Source organism: Egretta garzetta, unplaced genomic scaffold (assembly GCF_000687185.1).
Source record: "Egretta garzetta isolate BGI_Z169 unplaced genomic scaffold, ASM68718v1 scaffold447, whole genome shotgun sequence".
Taxonomy (NCBI): Eukaryota; Metazoa; Chordata; class Aves; order Pelecaniformes; family Ardeidae; genus Egretta; species Egretta garzetta.
In genome coordinates this window covers 800543-818498 of record NW_009260397.1, presented here as the reverse complement: position 1 = coordinate 818498, position 17956 = coordinate 800543, and the positions used below count along the sequence as shown (strand labels likewise).

Below are 17956 nucleotides of genomic sequence, written 5' to 3'. Positions count from 1 at the left end.
TTCTGCTCCTTCTCTCACTAATCATTTTTCTTCTTGGAAAGTACTTATTTGGAGTACCATCCAAATACTGCTGAGTTACTTTCCAAATGTCCTCTTTCTGCCCATGGAAATAGCTGTGTGTTTTTATGGAAATACAGTTTGAGGTGCAGATCCGTTTTTAACAAATATGTACCTAACTAATAGTACCTTCATGTATTTCTGCTGAAAAAATTTTGGATACAATACAAGCACAGAAATTTCAGGTTCTACATAATGTATTATGTAAGTTAATGAAGTGCATGGGTGTGAAGGGTTTTCCCTCTAAATCACAACTCAAAACATTTCCTCTAGTGATCTCACTTCTGGCTTAAGGCTTTCTTCTGCAGTTTAATTTCCCTTAGGTTTGTGTCATCCCATTTGTGCATCTTGAGACCTTTAGTTTTGGAACCAGTGCTTTAAACATCAGAAACTTGCTGCTTTCAGAAGCAGAATAGACCTTTTCTGATCCAATATTGTAATTATTATGAATATAGCTGCTGTATTTTGGGTTTTGTGTGCACATAGAATCTGGCAGGTTTTAATCATATGCTTTTTAGAGATTGATTAATCAAGTTCAGGAACTTTAAAAATACATTCCACCAATTATTTTTAAAAAATGTACTTGTGTGCTTTCCACCTTTGAATTTTAAATGTAATTTCTCCAGCTGAAACTTACTCTGTTCTCTGAGTGAAATTCTGCCAACTTTTCTGGCATTGTAATAAGTCTTTGGTTATCTAGGACATTAGGGCCCAATTTGATTTTACATTTGACAGCAGAACTCTTTGTTTCTATTTCAAACACTCATACTCTATCACCATGGTTAAAATGAGGTTTTTCTTCACGGTGGAGGTATGAGAGGTAGAGGTACGAGACAGACAATTAAACAGTTGAGGATTCCATTCAACCATATCTTTTACAGTCCAATAAGCCTCCATTAAGTGAAAACTGTAAAGAGCATGAAATAAATGCATTCTGTGGCCTCACAGGCAAGAATACTTTATGTGATTGCTGATAAAAATTATGGAGGAGATACTCGTTTTATGGGTACTTTTGTTCCCTTTTTTGGTGAATTTATGCCACCCTTCTACTTTCTGTCTATATAATTAATGACACTGCATTACATTCTTAGGTCTGGCTTTGGCAAAGAGCATCGCTCTTAGTGCCACTGTTACTTCTGCAAAGGCAACAGATCTTCCAGAGCATTGTTCCAAGTTAGACACCGATGTTAGTCAGTTCTGCAGTTATTGGAAATTTATCATTTGGGGTTAGGCTGATCACTTACTTTGCAAGCAGATGCATTTTTCTGTTTTCTCCATTTCTTCTCACATAATTCACTAAGAATAATTTCTTTTAATAATTTGCAAATTCTCTTAAAGCACTGAAGATCTGTTTGTTCAGGTCAAGGGTTTGTCAACATATTTTAAAATGAAAGAAATGTGTCTGCTCACAAGAGTTTGTAATTCATGCTTACTAATGGAGTTCAGGAAAGTATGTTCTGTTGTGAGTGATTTGTTAAAGCATTGTAAATGTGAATATGAATAAATATTCAAGTGCTAGTTTGATAAATAGACTGTAAAGAACAGAAAAATAATCTGTAAAGGAGAAGGATTTCTTTATAATAATGATTGATTTTTATATTTGCTTTAGAGAGGGTGTTTTCTGTCTACAAAAAGTTGTACTGCCTGCAGTTGCCACTGAAACAGGTAGCATATGCAGAATTACTGGCATGTATTTTCTCACTCTCTCTGGCTTCCTTTTTTTGTTTTATGTAGTCCACAGGAGAAACACCCACAACCCCAAAGCATACAAAGGACAACAGAGAGAGCTTCTTCCCAGTAACGCCAGCCACACTGCATCCTACCCCAGTGAATCCAGACACTGTGACTCCTGAAAATCTCCTGAGACTGAACGATCTGCATTCCAAATCCAAACCAGCCTCTTCCTCTTCATCCTCCTCCTCCTCAGCATCTTCAGTACCTCCATCCCAGGAGTCACACAGGGACACTGAGCATCTCCGGAGTCAGAATGCAGAGACTGCTCCCAGCATGAGTGATCTCGCACGTGGTAAGTCACAGGGAGACAGAACGCTTTGGCTCCCTCTAATCGGTTTGCCAAGGTCACATGGTGAGTCAGTGCCTGAGTTCTGATTCTGGCCCATTTTCTGATCACTGGACCACATTTAAAAGGCTACACAAACAGAGACTTTGTCTTGGTCCTGAACTGGGCACATCTGCATAATTAATACATATTTTAATTACTAGGATAGATTGAAAGAGTGCCCACTGTCTATGTAACTTGCATATGAAATCATGGAATAGCAGCCTAAAATAGTCATATGTTTTAAATAAAGAATATAAGTCTCTAATAGCATAAAAACATTTGTTTTATTTTCTTTAAAGAGGTAAGGATCTAGTTCTTTAAAATACCTTAAATCTTTTAAAAAAGTTAGAAGTGATTGCAGTTGAAATAAACTGGGGGACAGCTTACATCTGACTTACAAGCGCCTGATTAACATAATTAGATGCATAGCTGTCACTGCCCTGTAGTATGTGTGTGGAGATATATAACACTGAAAATTCCAAGCTTCTATGTGGTTCATAAAGTTAGTGTATCATCACTATTACTTTTCACATTTGAGAAAAGAAGCATCTGGCAGGCTGGAATGTTGGGACTATATTATTTATAGCCCTAGTATGATTATGTGCAAGGTTAGAGTACAGGAGAGGATTGAAGAATCAGAACCAATGTTACTTATTCTATAGCATAATCATGTGATTTGTTTAGGACTGTGTTATGTCCTTGGTCCTATGCAGTTTGTCTAGATGAGGAAAGAATTAAATGAGAATGCTGTCTTTTTCTTTACTGCTGTCATGGTAGGCTGGCTTGTTAGCAGTAGTCAAAATCATTGTGCAAGGCAGTACTGATCCACCTTAGGGAATGAAGTAAGATTAGACCCAATTTCAGACTTCTCTTGGGTGCCCAAAAGAGATGGTTCTGCTTCTTTGTGGGACACTGCGCCTGTTAGGGTAGCAGAGCACCTGCTGTACTTTCTTGCAACCTTAGCAGGAACTGAAAAAGCATCTGCTGCTGCTTTTGCTCATTCCATCTGTTCACGAACTTGGGCCCTAACACTACTCACAAAATGCCATAGACAAATTCGTAGGAGCCCAGATAAAGTTATGAATGAATCATATATATACAGGTATTGTGAAAAGTGACAGGTGAGGATATGGTGGAAGTAATGCCCAGAATTGTGAGACTTAATGGTGCATAATGTTAATGAATAATGAATAGACTTTGATCTAGTCTGGATGCTTTGTTAATCTGGTATTGTGATTTTCTGATATTTTGATCTGTATACTTCTCAGTTTTAATTTCTTTCCATATGTAATCAGCCTTGGCATCTGAATGCACATAATCTTCTGAATTAGTCAGCAATGAAAAGCAAATTAGGGAGAAAGCAGTTTCCCCAAATTCCTAATCTCTGAGTACAGAACAAACCTGAAATTTAACATCCAATATTAGCAGTTGCATTATAATAATCTAATTTTCCTTTTTCACAAATCCAGGGAGAGATTGTCTTGGGAGGGGAAGAAAGGAAAGGGGAACGATAAGGAAGGAATGGCTTAGTCAATGTGTAACCCACGTTTGTTATTGTCCTTATGAAGCTAAAGAATGGAGCTGGATGGTGTCATAAGATATCTTGGCGGGCTTGTTCAACAGGGAGTAATTCAGGTTTGTGCCTAGACAACGGGGTGGGAGAGAAAAAATTAATCCTCTGTGAAGTTGCTGTACATTTAATAAGGAGACTGGTAGGAATGACAACGCAGATAAGAACTCACGCATTCTTTTGGTTTTCAAACTAAATTCACGAGCATTTCTGACGTGCTTTCCTCTCTGCAGTTTCCCAGGCTACATTGCAGTGATTGAAACGTTTATTTTAATCTTTTGACTTCCTAGGCTTTGTTAGGCTTGTAAAGTTACATATTTTTCTTTCTTCTTTCATGCTTTCTATACATCATCTTGGGTGAGGGAGATGGAAGGGTTAGCTGCCAAAATTATACCCCTGAAACTGTGTCTGAAGATGAAGAGGCTCTCTCTGCAGAGTTGTCATTCCAGTGCTGAATGCACACGTTGTATCTGGCTTTCTGGCTCTCAGACCTACCTGACAGGTCATTTCTCTAGCTGAGAGAGACACCAATTACTGCTGTGTCCTTTCTTTTTCTTTTCTTTTTAATTGTCCTATCTCTGCATCTACCTCCTCTAAAAAGAATTATTTATAATTCTATTATAACCCTTTTTCATCTGCCTTTCATTAGCTCTTTTTCTGTAAAAACTCCTCCCATTTTAGAGTAATCTGTTACCATCTTTTTAGTCTCTTGTCATCTCCTTCTGTATCTATTTGTTCACGTGAAAGTAATCCACATCAGAAACTATTAGCTGCTATCATTTTCTGTGACTTCACCCAAAAAAAGGAATGGCTTTCCAAGCAGTGTTGATGCTATGCCACTCATTTCTTACGTAAATATTTTAGTGAGATTTTTGTCTAGTACATGAGTAACTGGTACAGAATACAGTGTGATGAAGTCCAGCAGCAAAATGATGATAGTGGCAGTTTCAGCATGAGAACTTCCTATGTTTAGGTATAAATATACATGGGACTATTAGCCTTTGTGGCTCAGCCTAAAATTTTCTCTGGGGAAACTAAAATAGGACAATTAAGATAGACCCTCTCCAGCCTGTCACACTGTTCCAGTATTAAATGAACTAAAGTTCTAAATTGCTGAAAAATCTTGACATTTTCTTCTTCTTCACTGTCCTTATTCTAATAATGATTCTTATAAGGAATGTACAGGAAAACATTCACATCTGAGTTTTGATACCAAGCGAAGGTTTTTATACTTTGAATTATTTAAAGTAATGTGTTTTGCTTTAAAGCCAGCTATTTACTAAATTGGAATATGAAATCAGAGTAGAGGAGTTACACTCCCCCCCCCTTGAATTCATGTCCATTTAAGGCCTAAGTATTTCAGTATAAAACCAAGAAGGTCATGATATAGCTGTCCAAACTTAGAAATTCAGAACTGAGGAAGACATTTTTTTCTGTAGTGTGCAGGGAAGCTGCACTCCATAAGCCATGTGAATATCCTGCTATAATTTCAGAAGCTTGTTATGTAGGCACAGCAGGGCGAGTAGAAGCGTAAATGTATTTCAACGTAGAAATTGCATTTCTTGTGCTTCTGACAGTCTACAAGTCAGGACAGTTGTGTGGAAAGGTAAGTAGCACTATTGTAATAGTGAGCAATGAAGTTAAATTGTTTAAGTGTGTGTGGGCAGCAGTAGCAGCAGACTCCCTAAAAGACAGATGTTCAAAATAGAGAAGATTACGAAGTGGTAAGTCCTGAGAATTCAGTACAGTTGTTGTAATATGGCAGTTCATCCTGTAGGCTTTTAACTGGGCGTCAGAGTCATAAGAGTATTTTTAGGTGTAAAGAGCATCTTTTCCCAGAAGTCTGTGGCTTAGTTTATTTTAACAACTGATACATGACCTTAGGTTGATACTGAATTCTCAGAAGACTGAGGCAATTTATGTAAGGGAGAGGGAAATTCTGCAAAGAATTTGTCAACTCCATAATTTTGCATTGACAGCATCTGTCTTCATATTAAAACAGTGCATGGCACAAGGGTTCACCTTGATTTCACACAGTTTCTAGATATCCAAACATCAGTGGACATCCACGATGCCTGTTCCTATCTGAATGAAATAATGGAGATTGTAGGTTGTCATCTTTAGTTGAGTTTAGCCACATACTGATCTCGTGTCTTCTGATTTGCTTCTCATAAATTCATAAAGACAAAATACAGATTTTAAGAGCTTGTAATTCAAACTTTCTGCTTACACAAAATGCCCAAAGTATTTGGCCCTGTTAGCTATGCCTTGTTTTAACTACGGATTTCAGTTCAGACTTTTCAGGTACTCTCTAAACGACTGGAAGTAGTAACATTCAACCCTCTTAATTGCAGTCAGTGTCTTATCTTGTTTTTAATGCTGAATTCAAAATTGTGCTTCGGAGCACAGAATTGTTCTCAATAGATGGCTCAAAAAGAGCTGAAACACAGAAAATGTTAGACTGGCCAAGGACTGTGGCCTCACGTGCGCCCTCTTCATGTTGCAGTTACCTGGCATGAGGGTTCTCTCTTAAATGCATGTGTTCTTCTGCTCTGTTTTCTTGTGTCACCTGTATGCAACTTACTTTGATTACTTAATTTCTCATGTTAATGGATCCTGGTTTTCAGCAGCTGTCTTCCTCAGTTCCCAAGGCTGAATTCCTCCAAGGCTTTATAAGCTCTTAAGTCCTTGTAACCCCATGCCTTTTGTACCATCCTAGGGTAGAAGCTCTGATCCACCTGTTAGTGACTGCAACGTCACTGGTAGAAAAAAAACAGGCTGCCTTCAGGTAGCTCTGCATTTGCTCTCACTGATCTCTTGCTGCTTCAGCCTCCTTGGCATTGGTATTCTCATTTCCCCTTGTCTGATCCTTGCTTTTCATTAAGCTTTTTATTTTTCACAATGGGGGCACTCTGAAACTTCACTGCTGAATGTCAGCAGGGGGGTTCCTGTTTGTGAATGACTTCTTAATTCCCTTTTGCCTAGTGCTCAGTCGGTACCAGTCAGTCGTGTCTTTTCCTCTTCCCTTTGGAAGTATGCTGATTAGCTTTGCTATCGCAACGCATTCATTCCAGAAGAGTTTTTCGGTACACTTAATGTCTATTTCTGATCTTTTAGTTTTATCTATTCAATGCAATGCTGTGCAGAAAATCCTTTGAAATTAAAACTGTCATTGTTTTTATGTACCCATGTTAGATCAGTAAGAAAAATAGAACAGGAACAGCAGCTTCCCAGCTGTGGCTGGTGAGGTACGTAGCCATGGGGTTCAGTGCAGGCTGGGCGGGTTTGTGGTCCAAGAGGCTCTCCAGCCCTGTGCACCAGAAGACCTCCCTGAAAATCCCAGGGAGTCACTAGCCTATGGATATCTTATGCTATTGGAACACCTCTTCTGGAGACCTTTTGTGAACAGATTTGTAAAAGAACGTGGTAATGATGCTATTCTGTTACAGTATGTTTTGAGTTTCACTAGTTTTAGATTACTGCCAGCAGCATAAAATTTACATATATTCCTGCACATATGAAGACTGAAGAGAGATGTAGTTGTAAGCCTGCTGCACAGGTATTACATTGCTTACAAAGTTCTTAGAAAATTGTGGGGTGTCATTATATTCTTTTAAGAGATTTTTTCGAACAGCTGCTTTTGCTGATTTGCATTGTGCTTAGCTGGCTGTCAGGCCAAAGGAGGATGAAATACTGACAGAAAAGGAAGGGTTTTACGGCTCTCATTGGCTAAGTAGTACATAACGTTCAGAAGCAGCAGACTGCAAATGAGTGACTGTTACTATCCTCAGGTGCTACTATGTGATGATGTGTGCTTGCTGAGCCAGATATTAAAACACAGATATCAATTAGCTGTATTTTTATAATACCGTTTGAAAGTTCTTGTGGTTGAATATCAAACTATTGTCTTTTTGATCTAGGCCCATACTTTTTTTTTTTCTTTTAATTGAAGTTTTGTTTTAAAAAGAGAGCAAGAAAGTTAGTATTGAACTTCAGGGCTCTTCTTTACCAACATGCATGCCAGCTTTCTGCACCTCTAGGAAACTTGGTAGTGGCAGCAAATGTCGTTGGGCATGGGAACTCCACTATCTCTGCTGTTAGACTGGCCCCAGCGTGGCTGTTAAAGAGACCTGGTGCCTTGGGAAGGAGTAGGGGCCAGGGACTATTTCTAGAAAGCACTTTCAGAGCAGCCACCTGTTAAAAGTTTTGCTCGCATTAATGTTGTTCTGTGACAGCTGTCCTCAGCATTAAGAAGCAGTTTGGGGTATGTCTCATATAATTGTACAGTAGGCTCCCTGTTCAGGACCCTAGTGATAAATATAGCCATAATGCCATGCTATTACAGTGCGAACTTGTGTTCACCAGACTGCTTGAATTCCTTTCATTTCAGGGGGAAATTGAACTTGTGTTCTGCAGCTTTTTGCCTCCAAAATTACTCTGATGTTTAATTTTTAACACGTGGCTTTGTGTGTCAGCTTTGAATATAATTTTCTGAATTTGGCATTTCAAGTCAAATACTTATTTCTGCAGCTATGACTTGTATAGTGGTTTTTTAGAAATAAATTTCATGTCAGGATGTTTGCCATGAATTTAGAGAAAGAAAATGTATAAGGAAAGGGTACCAAGTGTACCTACCACACCCCACAATGAAATAAGCAGTCTCACTGCCTGCTGTGGTTCAGTACCTCATGGTGGATACAATTTGAGGGCTAATTCCCCTGTTACTTCTGTAGGTCAGCATCCTTATTGAGCTGTGTTCAGCTGAACCAACCTGTGTTCCAATGCAGTCTTTCCGTTGACTTAGTAGCACAGTCTATGAGGAAACTCTGAGCTCCTTCAAATTCAAGCTTTCCATGGCCTTTGCAGCTGCTGTACGGGGAAAAAAGCTGTATTAATTCCCAGCACTCTGGAGGGCAAGGCAGATGGAATACAGAAAATTGTTTTTACATTAGCACTATTCTTTGGAAATGTGGTAAGATATTTACTCCACTGTGTCAGGGAGCAAAGGATCAGACGCATTTCCATCACCATGAAAAAAAACCAACCTCAATCATAGTATCTGCCTCGTATGGTAAATAAGTAACAGTCAGTTTTGTGAACAATTGCGTGTGCTATGAGTGGCTATTAAAATACAAAGTAAACCAGTTGTTACTGGGACTAGTAAAATAAGCATTTCCTGGTGTCTGCAGGCACACAGAATTCAATGGTTACTCTTTTGAAGTGGTTGGAAGGCAAGGTAGTACAGATTTGCTAAATCATAGTAATGTATTTTCAGGTTTTTTGTCTTGACACACAGAACTGCTGGGGAAGGTGTTCTGCAGAGGGATGAAGGCAAGTGGTGCAAGTGCTTTATTTAAGCACTTGAAGCTGTTGTCTGTTCGTTTCTCCAAGCATTCGCTTTTGAGATCATGTTAGTATTCTGTCCTGGAGTTCAAAGCTCAGCTCCTTCCTTTTTTCCTATACAGAAATCCTGTTTTGTGCATACAGTGTAAGTTGCTTGTATCCTTTAACATATCTGTGCTATACTTCGAGCTGCTTCCATCAGAAACTGGAAAACATTTTTTCCAGGTGCTAGTCACATTTTCTGGGCTTGTCTCTTAGTTGTCATGTAATAGGTTTAGTGCATGACTAAAGGATTTTTTTGAAATTCCACATAAAATGTTTTATAAGACTGTAATTCTAATGTCTCATACCTGAGAGCATGATGAAATCAAATGATTAAGTGTGCGGTGCAGTGCAGAGAGACCAGAGCAGCTGTTTACTGGTTACAGTAATACTGCTTTTAAACTTTCTCCACGTCTGCAAATTGCCAAGTGAATATTTTTGACGGTGTTATTTTTCATTTTGTACACATCCGAATAGCAAAGTAAATTGTCTCAGTACAAAAATGGTTGCAGGAGTTGTATAATCTATATGTTTATAGTGTGTGGATATATGTATATAGTGTATTCTCTGTATAAAGAGAGACCAAGAGAGAGAATATTAACTGTGATGAAGTCATGAACCCAGGCGCCCGCTATAGGCATCTGCAAACACTGGTTACCCTGGCAACAAGTGGAAAGAGGTTGGAGAGGAAAGCTGGAGTAGGTTGTTGCATTGAATTGTTTTCAGCTTGTTTCTTCCTCACTAAAGCAGGGAGATGTTGAAAGGTATGATGTCCCTCTTTCTATGTGTATACTATTTTATATGTATTTAGACAGTTGTTGGGAAAGGGAAGGCTAAAAAAAAAATAGTTGTTATTCAGCTCAATTGGAGATGAACTTTTCAATATAAATAATAATATGCATTGCAAATCTGTGTTTTTTCTATGTGCTTAATTTTTGTGTGTTGTGTGGTAAGGCAAGAGCGCTAAATGAATCTCCAGGGTACAGTACCTGTCCCATCTTCAGCCTGGAGACAAGTCACTGTTGCATATTACGTCTTCAGAAACTGATTTTATTTTAAACTGGGTTTGTAGAGCTAATGTTTGAAAACCTGCCAGGACAGTACAAGTACTGGGTATTACCAAAAGATTTGTTAACTGATACTAAATGTGAGCTTCTGAACACCTTCAGAATGTGCTGTACTTACATTCCTCTGCTCTTGCACTTGTGCAGAATATTGTGGCTCATGAGTTACTGGAGTCTTTACCTCCCTGGGGAAAGTTTTTATTAGAAAAACTAGGACATTATGTTCAGGGCTATAACAGCATCTTCCACAAGACAAATATCAAGATATTCTCTTCAGAAATCTGTTTTAGGCAAATAATAGGGGATACAACTGTGTGTTTCTTCTTGATTATCCTTTCCTATTTTGTCCCTTTTGTCTGTAATGAAAAAAGATGTAATAAATATTTATGTGCTATATTAAGGCATAAATAGTATAAATTATGATACATATACTTGAAACAACCAATTCCTGTCACTTCCATGAATTCTAAAAAATATTTTGTTCATTAACTTTATTTTTAACTTAGAAATAATGCCACTTAAGTGACTACTAGGAAAAAAAAAGATTTTAAATTGTACAGTCCTAAAAGAAGAAAGTGTGTGACCCAATCAGGGGATAGAATTCAGTCACTGTGTATTTAACACCTCTAACAGCAAGGGATTGATTAACAAACAGTGGTTCTTGATTTCTCATGTACTGAAAGACGCAGCCTAATAGAATATTAACAAGTGTTGTTTCCAGAAGTGCAGTGATAGAAAATACAGGCTTAGTGTGCCAGACTCCTCCTGCCCTTTCATTTCCATTCACTTCTACATGAAAAAGGGCTGACACATAATTTTATTAAGATTGAATCTAATTTTACTGCACTATAAAATTGGATCTTCAAAACTAACAAAACCAAATATGATGTGGAAGGTGGAGATGCTTGTGAGTATGCTGATTGCTCATAAAAGAACATAAACTGATACCAGCCTTGTAGCATCTTCCTAGAAACAGGCTGCTCAAAAGAGCTTTTGTCAGTGGGGCATAATTTAGTTAAAATAAAGCACAGCAAATCAGCTTAAGCAATGATATATCTTATAATTAAACATATTATAATCAGCATAAGAAGTAGAATTTTGTCATTAAACAATAATGCAAATCAGAGCTCTTATTCTGAATGGTGAACTAATAAGTCCCTAATGTAATTTAGCAGTTGCGTACATACAAAACTGTTCTCGGTTAGCAGTATAGTTGAGGCTGTAGGATTTGTAATTTATTTGTATATAGTATCATATCTGCTAAATTAATTACTGGTTTGGTATTCTGGGTTAATAAGTGGATAAGAAAGATTCTGTTAGTACTTACCCTAGATACGTAAGACTGTGAGTTTGGAGTGTGGAGTAAGTTAAAGAGTTGACTTCTTGGCTGTCTTGTAGGGTAGTCTTCTGCTATCAGAATTCTCATCTTGCTTTTCTTCAAATGTTGATGTAACGTTCCTTTCTATCTTTTGATCAAGTGTCTTGTAGCCATTTCAGTGTGGGAGTCTTCTGGGTTTAGACTACAGCTTATCGTCAAACGCTAGCAGTGTAATGGGATATGTGTATGTTGGCTTCAGGCCACGTTCAGGCTGATCCTTCTTCATACAGTCTCTTGTACTTTGTCAGCATGTGGTTAAATCATACGTGTATCTGGTATAAAGGGCAGGCAAATACACAGAATGATCCTTCAGCTATCCTCTGCTTCTTAAACAGAGCAACAATGAATTACGATTTTCCTAGTCAAGATTCATGTAGTTAAGTACTTCCTTCTGTGTTGTTTTTAAGCTGATTTGGTCTATTAATACGATACATGTATAGATGCAACTATCATTTTCCTACTTCCAGTGCTGTGTTTTGAAGTATCCGTAGAGAAATGTGCAAGAGAGTTCTGAGAATGAGAACTACATACTTCTGCATTAGACCTTTCCATTTTGTGCTTGATAGTGAGTGGAACATCACAGAACAGACGCTGCCTGTGATTTGTGCTGTAGTGTGTGACCTTTCCTTTTCGGGATCTATTGGAGAATTCTCTACAAGCAAACTCATTTATCCTAAGGCTTATATTGGCTATCAGCTACAAGTTTAGAGGTTGGGTTCTTTTCTTTACCAATGAAAATTAGTGGATGAAAGTACTTACGGCCTGCTTCGGTAAGCCTTTTTTTGTACAAATTATTCAAGAACCCTAGAAAATCTAATTCATTAAAAAAGTTGCATCTTCCAAACTGCATTGATCTGACTTTTACCAAGCTCTTAAGCTGTAATGTTGTCTTAAGCATTTTCTGCAAGAGGAACTCTCATACAGGAGAATATTACCATGGCAAATTCCAAGTTCTTATCTACATTGATGAAGGTGGAGAAGTGTTTTCAGCACTTGAGGGGGTGGGAGTATTTTTCCAATGAGGAAAGTTTGGAATACATACTGCTTTTTAAAACTTCATACTGTCAAAATCTTAAATTAATCTAGAGCATGGACATACAAAGAATTTTAGAACAAGTTAGACTGTGAATATACATTGCATTTGCTGGTCTGTGATAGATGCCTGTGCACACCTTAGTCTGTGTAAATATAAGGTGATTCAAATTAGACTAGACAGTCCTTTGTTTTTGAAGGCTATCTTCATTTTTATCAGAGAGTAAGAGCTTGTTTGTGCGTCCATAGCCTTGAAAAGCTAGCTGCTGTTTCAGACGGCCCTTCCCAGAAAGGGCATCAGTAGCTCTCAGTAGTTCAGTGAAAATTGCTCATTACCTACAATATGCAGCTCAGTGTGCAAGAAAACACTGCATTAATTTAAAAGCAGATACACCTGGTACATAATAAAGAGATTGTACACTCATGTACACAGACTCTGGGTTACAAAAATCCCAAGATCTGGACTAGCAGAAGGTGGGAATTTTAGACTAATGTATTCATGGAGGTACTGTGGACATAGCAGTGAAAAGTGGGTGTTTAGTATAACTTGATATTGGTTTCATAAAAAACAGATTTGGCCCTGTTACTGGATGTTCACAATAATTAATCTTACTTACCAGAAAGCTGCACTTCAGCGTAGGATGTACCTGTGGGTGCAGATCAGAGAGGGACCCATCAGTCACAGCTGGCTCATCATTAAGGGTGATGGATTTTGCTCTGTGTGTGTGGCAGGTGTTTCAATCCTCACATCTCCAAAGGAGAATGGTCAGATGCATGTGTTTTTCTTGCAGAAGTGCAGAGATAACAAAATATCATACACAAGGATTTTTTCTTTTGCTTTTTAAATTACTTTTTTTTTTTTTTTAAGAGTTTGAATTGATGGCACCAAGTATGAAAAAGTTGGTATTGCCATTTTAGCTTGCCAGTATTTAATTTCACTCAGTCATGTTACAGTTTAGAAATAGAGGAAGGGTTAAAAAAAAGTTTCCTACCAGTTGGTTAGACAGCAAAAGGATTGAGGCTTAGGAAAGAGATCAGCATGTCTCTTAATCTGTGAATTATATTTCATTAATAAAGAGGAAGAAGAGCTTGAAGTGCCTTTGGAGGGGCTTGGATTTCAGCATCAGGAGTCACGGCTTTGTCAGCAGATGAAAATGGCTACTGTTGCACCGTCGCCAGAGCCTGTTTGCTGGCAAGTGGAATCGGTGACGAGCACAAATTCAGGACATGTTTGTACCCAAGGTAGGAGCTTTCTATGCTTCAGAGAATTCTGAAAATGGATGGTTAGCTGTGGACCAGTCTATAGGGATTGGTCGACTGGAAAGTTGTGATGTGTATTCCTCAGTTTCTCTGCCTGCCTTCCAGTCAAGTATTCCAGAGTTTAGAGGCGTTCCTGGCAATGTCCTAGCTTCCTGGGAAACTGCTTTGTCGTCCCTTAATGGTTATTTTTTTTTTGGTGCATGACTCACATGCTAAATACTACGGCAGCAAAGCCAAATAAAAAACCTCCCAGTACCAGGCTATCGTGCTATATAGTTTGTGCATCTGTGAAAGTAGAATTTTTCTTTTAATTGAAATCTTATATGGGGCAGCATGACAACACTTGGGATTACACTATTGGAGTATTTAGCAGAAGGAAATGATTTTTCACAAAACCTGACTCACTCGGTCTGAGTAAACATAAAAACCAGCATTACAGCAGTTAATGCTTTCTATCCCTCCTCTGCCCCCTTCCCAAGAGAAGTAGGAGTTGGTGCTTTAATTGAAAAAATATAAAACTTGGTATTTCAGGTGGGCATAATCTAGATATTAATGTTCGAGGTATCTCGTTTTTCTTTATTTGTGAGAGGCAGATTATCCTGTGTCGGCTTACTGCAGCATTTCTGGTACTCTGCTCTGAAATGATTGACTGCCTATGGACATGGGTCACTGACCTTGATGGAAAGCCATGCCTCATCTGTTGTGGCAGTTGTTACATTCTTGTGTACAGTTGAGAACATACAATTCAATTTTACATCCCTTAGTAGCTAGTTCTACTGCTGGTTGTTTTCATGATAGCATCAGGGAACTAGCATTTTATTTTGCTGTATTTAAGTGGCCATGTCAGTTACAGAAATCTGCAAGAGATGGATTTGACAAGACTGAATCTGTAAAAATGTATATGAATGCCTGTCATTACTATCAGCCTGAGATAGACTCTGGTGTTTTTCTTCATATAACATAAAAAAAAAATAATTGACTCCATATTAGTTATTATTGGTAAGAAACCTGTATTAGCATTATTGGTAAGAAATCAAGAAATCTCTTTTAACAAATTCTCAGTTTTTAATGTGAAACCATTGTCTTCTACTGGTTATTGTGGTGTATATATTATTTTGTAATGTGATAGTGCCTAAGGAAAGGCTGGATCCCTCTTTACTTCATGAGATGAGCCCTGTCTGAGTGAGTTTGCATTGTAAAGACCAAAAGCTGAGACACTTGGGAAGTATGTGGAAACTAGTGTGGCAGGCATTGGCATGAGCACACCAAGGAGGTTTTTATGGCATGATTTGAAAAAGAGAGTAATGAAGAAATTCTGATGGGTGCTACCATATATTTTTCTTAAATTGTTGAGGAGTTGCTATCTCAGTAATTGAAGAGGCAATGTGATGGTGGAGGAAATTAAGACTCGTAAGTAAAGCTAAGTAGCTTTATTTGTTGCATTACAGAATGGAGAGGCAGTTAGAGAATGCAAAGATAGATAATTGCATTGGAAACAAGTAGGAAAATGGTGTTTGTAGTAGCCTTTTAACTAGATGTAGATGGGCCAGTGCTACACTGCCACTTGTCATGCTTGGTCAGGCTGAGATTCTGCTGTCCAGTAAGATTTTTTAAAATTATTACTGGTTTCCAGTTGTCATTATTGACTCTTGAGGCACTTTAATTAAGCTCAGAAAAAGAAGAATAAAGCAAGGCTTGAACAAAGGCCTTTTGAGCCTAACAATACGCTGTTCCCTCTTAGACGTCTGAAATCCTAGGTAGCTTCCTAACATGTTTTTTCTTATTATTTTCTGTTTAGCCTCCAGTTCCAAGCCTGAACTCAGCTCCAGTTCACAGACTTTGGGAAGTCAGCAGAACAAGACAGATGGCACCCGAGTAAAAACTCGCGTTCTGCCCAACATGCCAAAGCTTTTCATACCTTCATCTGTCACCAAATTTCCACCTGAGATCACTGTCACTCCACCCACTCCCACCCTCCTTTCTCCAAAGGGCAGCATTTCAGAAGAGACCAAGCAAAAATTAAAGGTAATAAAAGGGAAACAGTAATTTTTTAGATTATTGTTTTTATCTTAATTCTCCCCTCAATAAAATATCTGTATGAAAGGAGCAACAGTTCCTGTCACCAGTTCATAACCAGAGATAGAATAAGTAGTGGAAGAAGATGCTAGCTGTTATCAATAGGAGCCAGTTTTAAAGGGCTGGTGAAATATTGGCCATGGGTGAAATCATAGCTATTCTAATCCTTAGCCCTTTTCTGAGGGAATTAGAAAGCATTACAAAAATGGGTGAGGGAGGTAGTGCAGCCATTGCAATTCTTAGGTTAGTGAAAGCTAGCAGAATATTAACTATGGGGAAGCCTACTGGTAAATGTTATGTTGTTTCACATTAGGATGCCATATCCTTTATAGAGAGCTATTGAATGTGAAGGAATAGCAACCAGTTGGCTTTTATCCCTGTGATCATGGGTTTATCCTGACTATTCAGCAATATATTCTCTTTCTCTCTTTTTGGGATCAGTCTGCTATTTTGTCTGCTCAGTCTGCAGCGAATGTAAAGAAGGAGAGCCTTTGTCAGCCAGCTTTGGAAATCTTAGAGACCTCAAGCCAGGAGTCCTCACTGGAAAGTGATACTGATGAAGATGATGACTACATGGACATATGAATGAATTCTGGCCATCATCAACACCAACCATATAACCATTCTTCTTCTTGCCAGCATCTCTGGCAGTCGAAACATCTTCGTTGGCATTACTCTCCATTTAGTCTGCATCATTGTGTTCTTCACTTTCATTACCTTTGTTATCACCACTACCACTTGTATTGCCTTCAAAATCTTCGCCATTCTCCCCATCATGGTGCTTGACGGAAAGAATGATTGTTTACCAGGCAGTTTTAATTAATTTGGACCACGCTATCACCTTCAACTTCAGTAAATGCAAGAATGTTTTGAGCTGCAATTCACATCTCTCTACTGTTCCTCCTTCTTCAAATCAGAGCCTTGGGATTCACTCCAGTAGCTCTTTTCTATAGCATTTTCTTCCTCTTAGTTGTCTTTTTGCATTTTCCACACTAGTTAAGTTTTTCTCCCAATAATTCAACAACCTAATGTCTGTCTAGCCATGCCATGATTAGTCCAACAGCTCCTTTCAAGGTGAACGGAATAGGAAAAATTTGCTGAGCTGGTAGAGGTTTTAATTGCATCAAGAAATTCTATGGCTTTGTTGTGGGACAAGAAGGGTGAGCTGAGAGTCTGTCAGCACCTTGGCACTGCTGGGTGCTTTGCTGGAATTTGACTCTGTGACAATAGGCAAAAGAACCAGCTTTTCCAGGCAGACAGAGGTTGGCCTCCTGTTTGTGCTCATTTCACAGCAATGTATGAGGTCCAGCAAAAATGATCTACCTGAATGTCGGCTTACAGAACTGATCTTTCCAGAATTGTCTTACAGTCCTTTCTCTTCTAATGCCTTGGACAAGCATTTTGAATTGGGGGCTAGATGATATTTTTATGGTGGTATTGAAAAAACTTGAAAGATTTCAATACCATTTCAGTAATGTCTGTTTTTTACAGAATGACACGAAAAGGTGTTTTTTATCTATCTGCAGAGGGACTGCTCACAGTTATTTATATGAGAAAATAATGGTAACAAAGATCCTTTTTTTTTTTTCTACTAAATGTTAACTTTGTAAAATAATGAATGCAAACCATGCAAAAAAAATACGTCACACACTATATATACACATGCGTACGCCCACACACATATATATATGTGTATGTACATATATATATGTATGTATATGAAAAAAGAAAATACATACAGCTTGCAATGTTGGATTTATTTGTGTTTGGGGGAGGTGGTTTTCTGTAAAATGCAGAGCTTTGTATAAACTTTTGGTTTTTTCTAATAAAGTTGAAATGTACTGTTGTCTCTGTTTGTCTGAGAGGGCAAGCTGCCATGGTTCTGGAAAGTACTACTGCTCCCTTCCTTTTACTTCTTGGATAAGAAGGTAGTGCAGGAAGGGTGTGGGGAGAATCTTCTTCCTTTTCTGAAGATTGCCAGAGCTTTTTGGATGGGTTTGGTTTTGTGTGACCCAGAACCCGGGTTGGCCAGTGTTGCCAAGATTGCCTGCAATGGGTTCGCTTTCCCATTG

General features: G+C 38.3%; 1 protein-coding gene across 1 annotated transcript in view; it reads left to right on the top strand.

Annotated features, from left to right (window-relative positions):
• LOC118452739 (calcineurin-binding protein cabin-1-like) overlaps positions 1-17526 on the top strand; it is a 35414-nt gene extending 17888 nt beyond the window's left edge. The window contains exons 5-8 of the mRNA XM_035898570.1: positions 1792-2083; positions 13626-13790; positions 15607-15833; positions 16326-17526. Of these exons, the coding sequence (XP_035754463.1) occupies positions 1792-2083; positions 13626-13790; positions 15607-15833; positions 16326-16469 (828 nt within the window). The 3' untranslated portion in view covers positions 16470-17526. The remainder of the gene's footprint in view (positions 1-1791; positions 2084-13625; positions 13791-15606; positions 15834-16325) is intronic.
• The last annotated feature ends 430 nt before the right edge of the window (positions 17527-17956 follow it).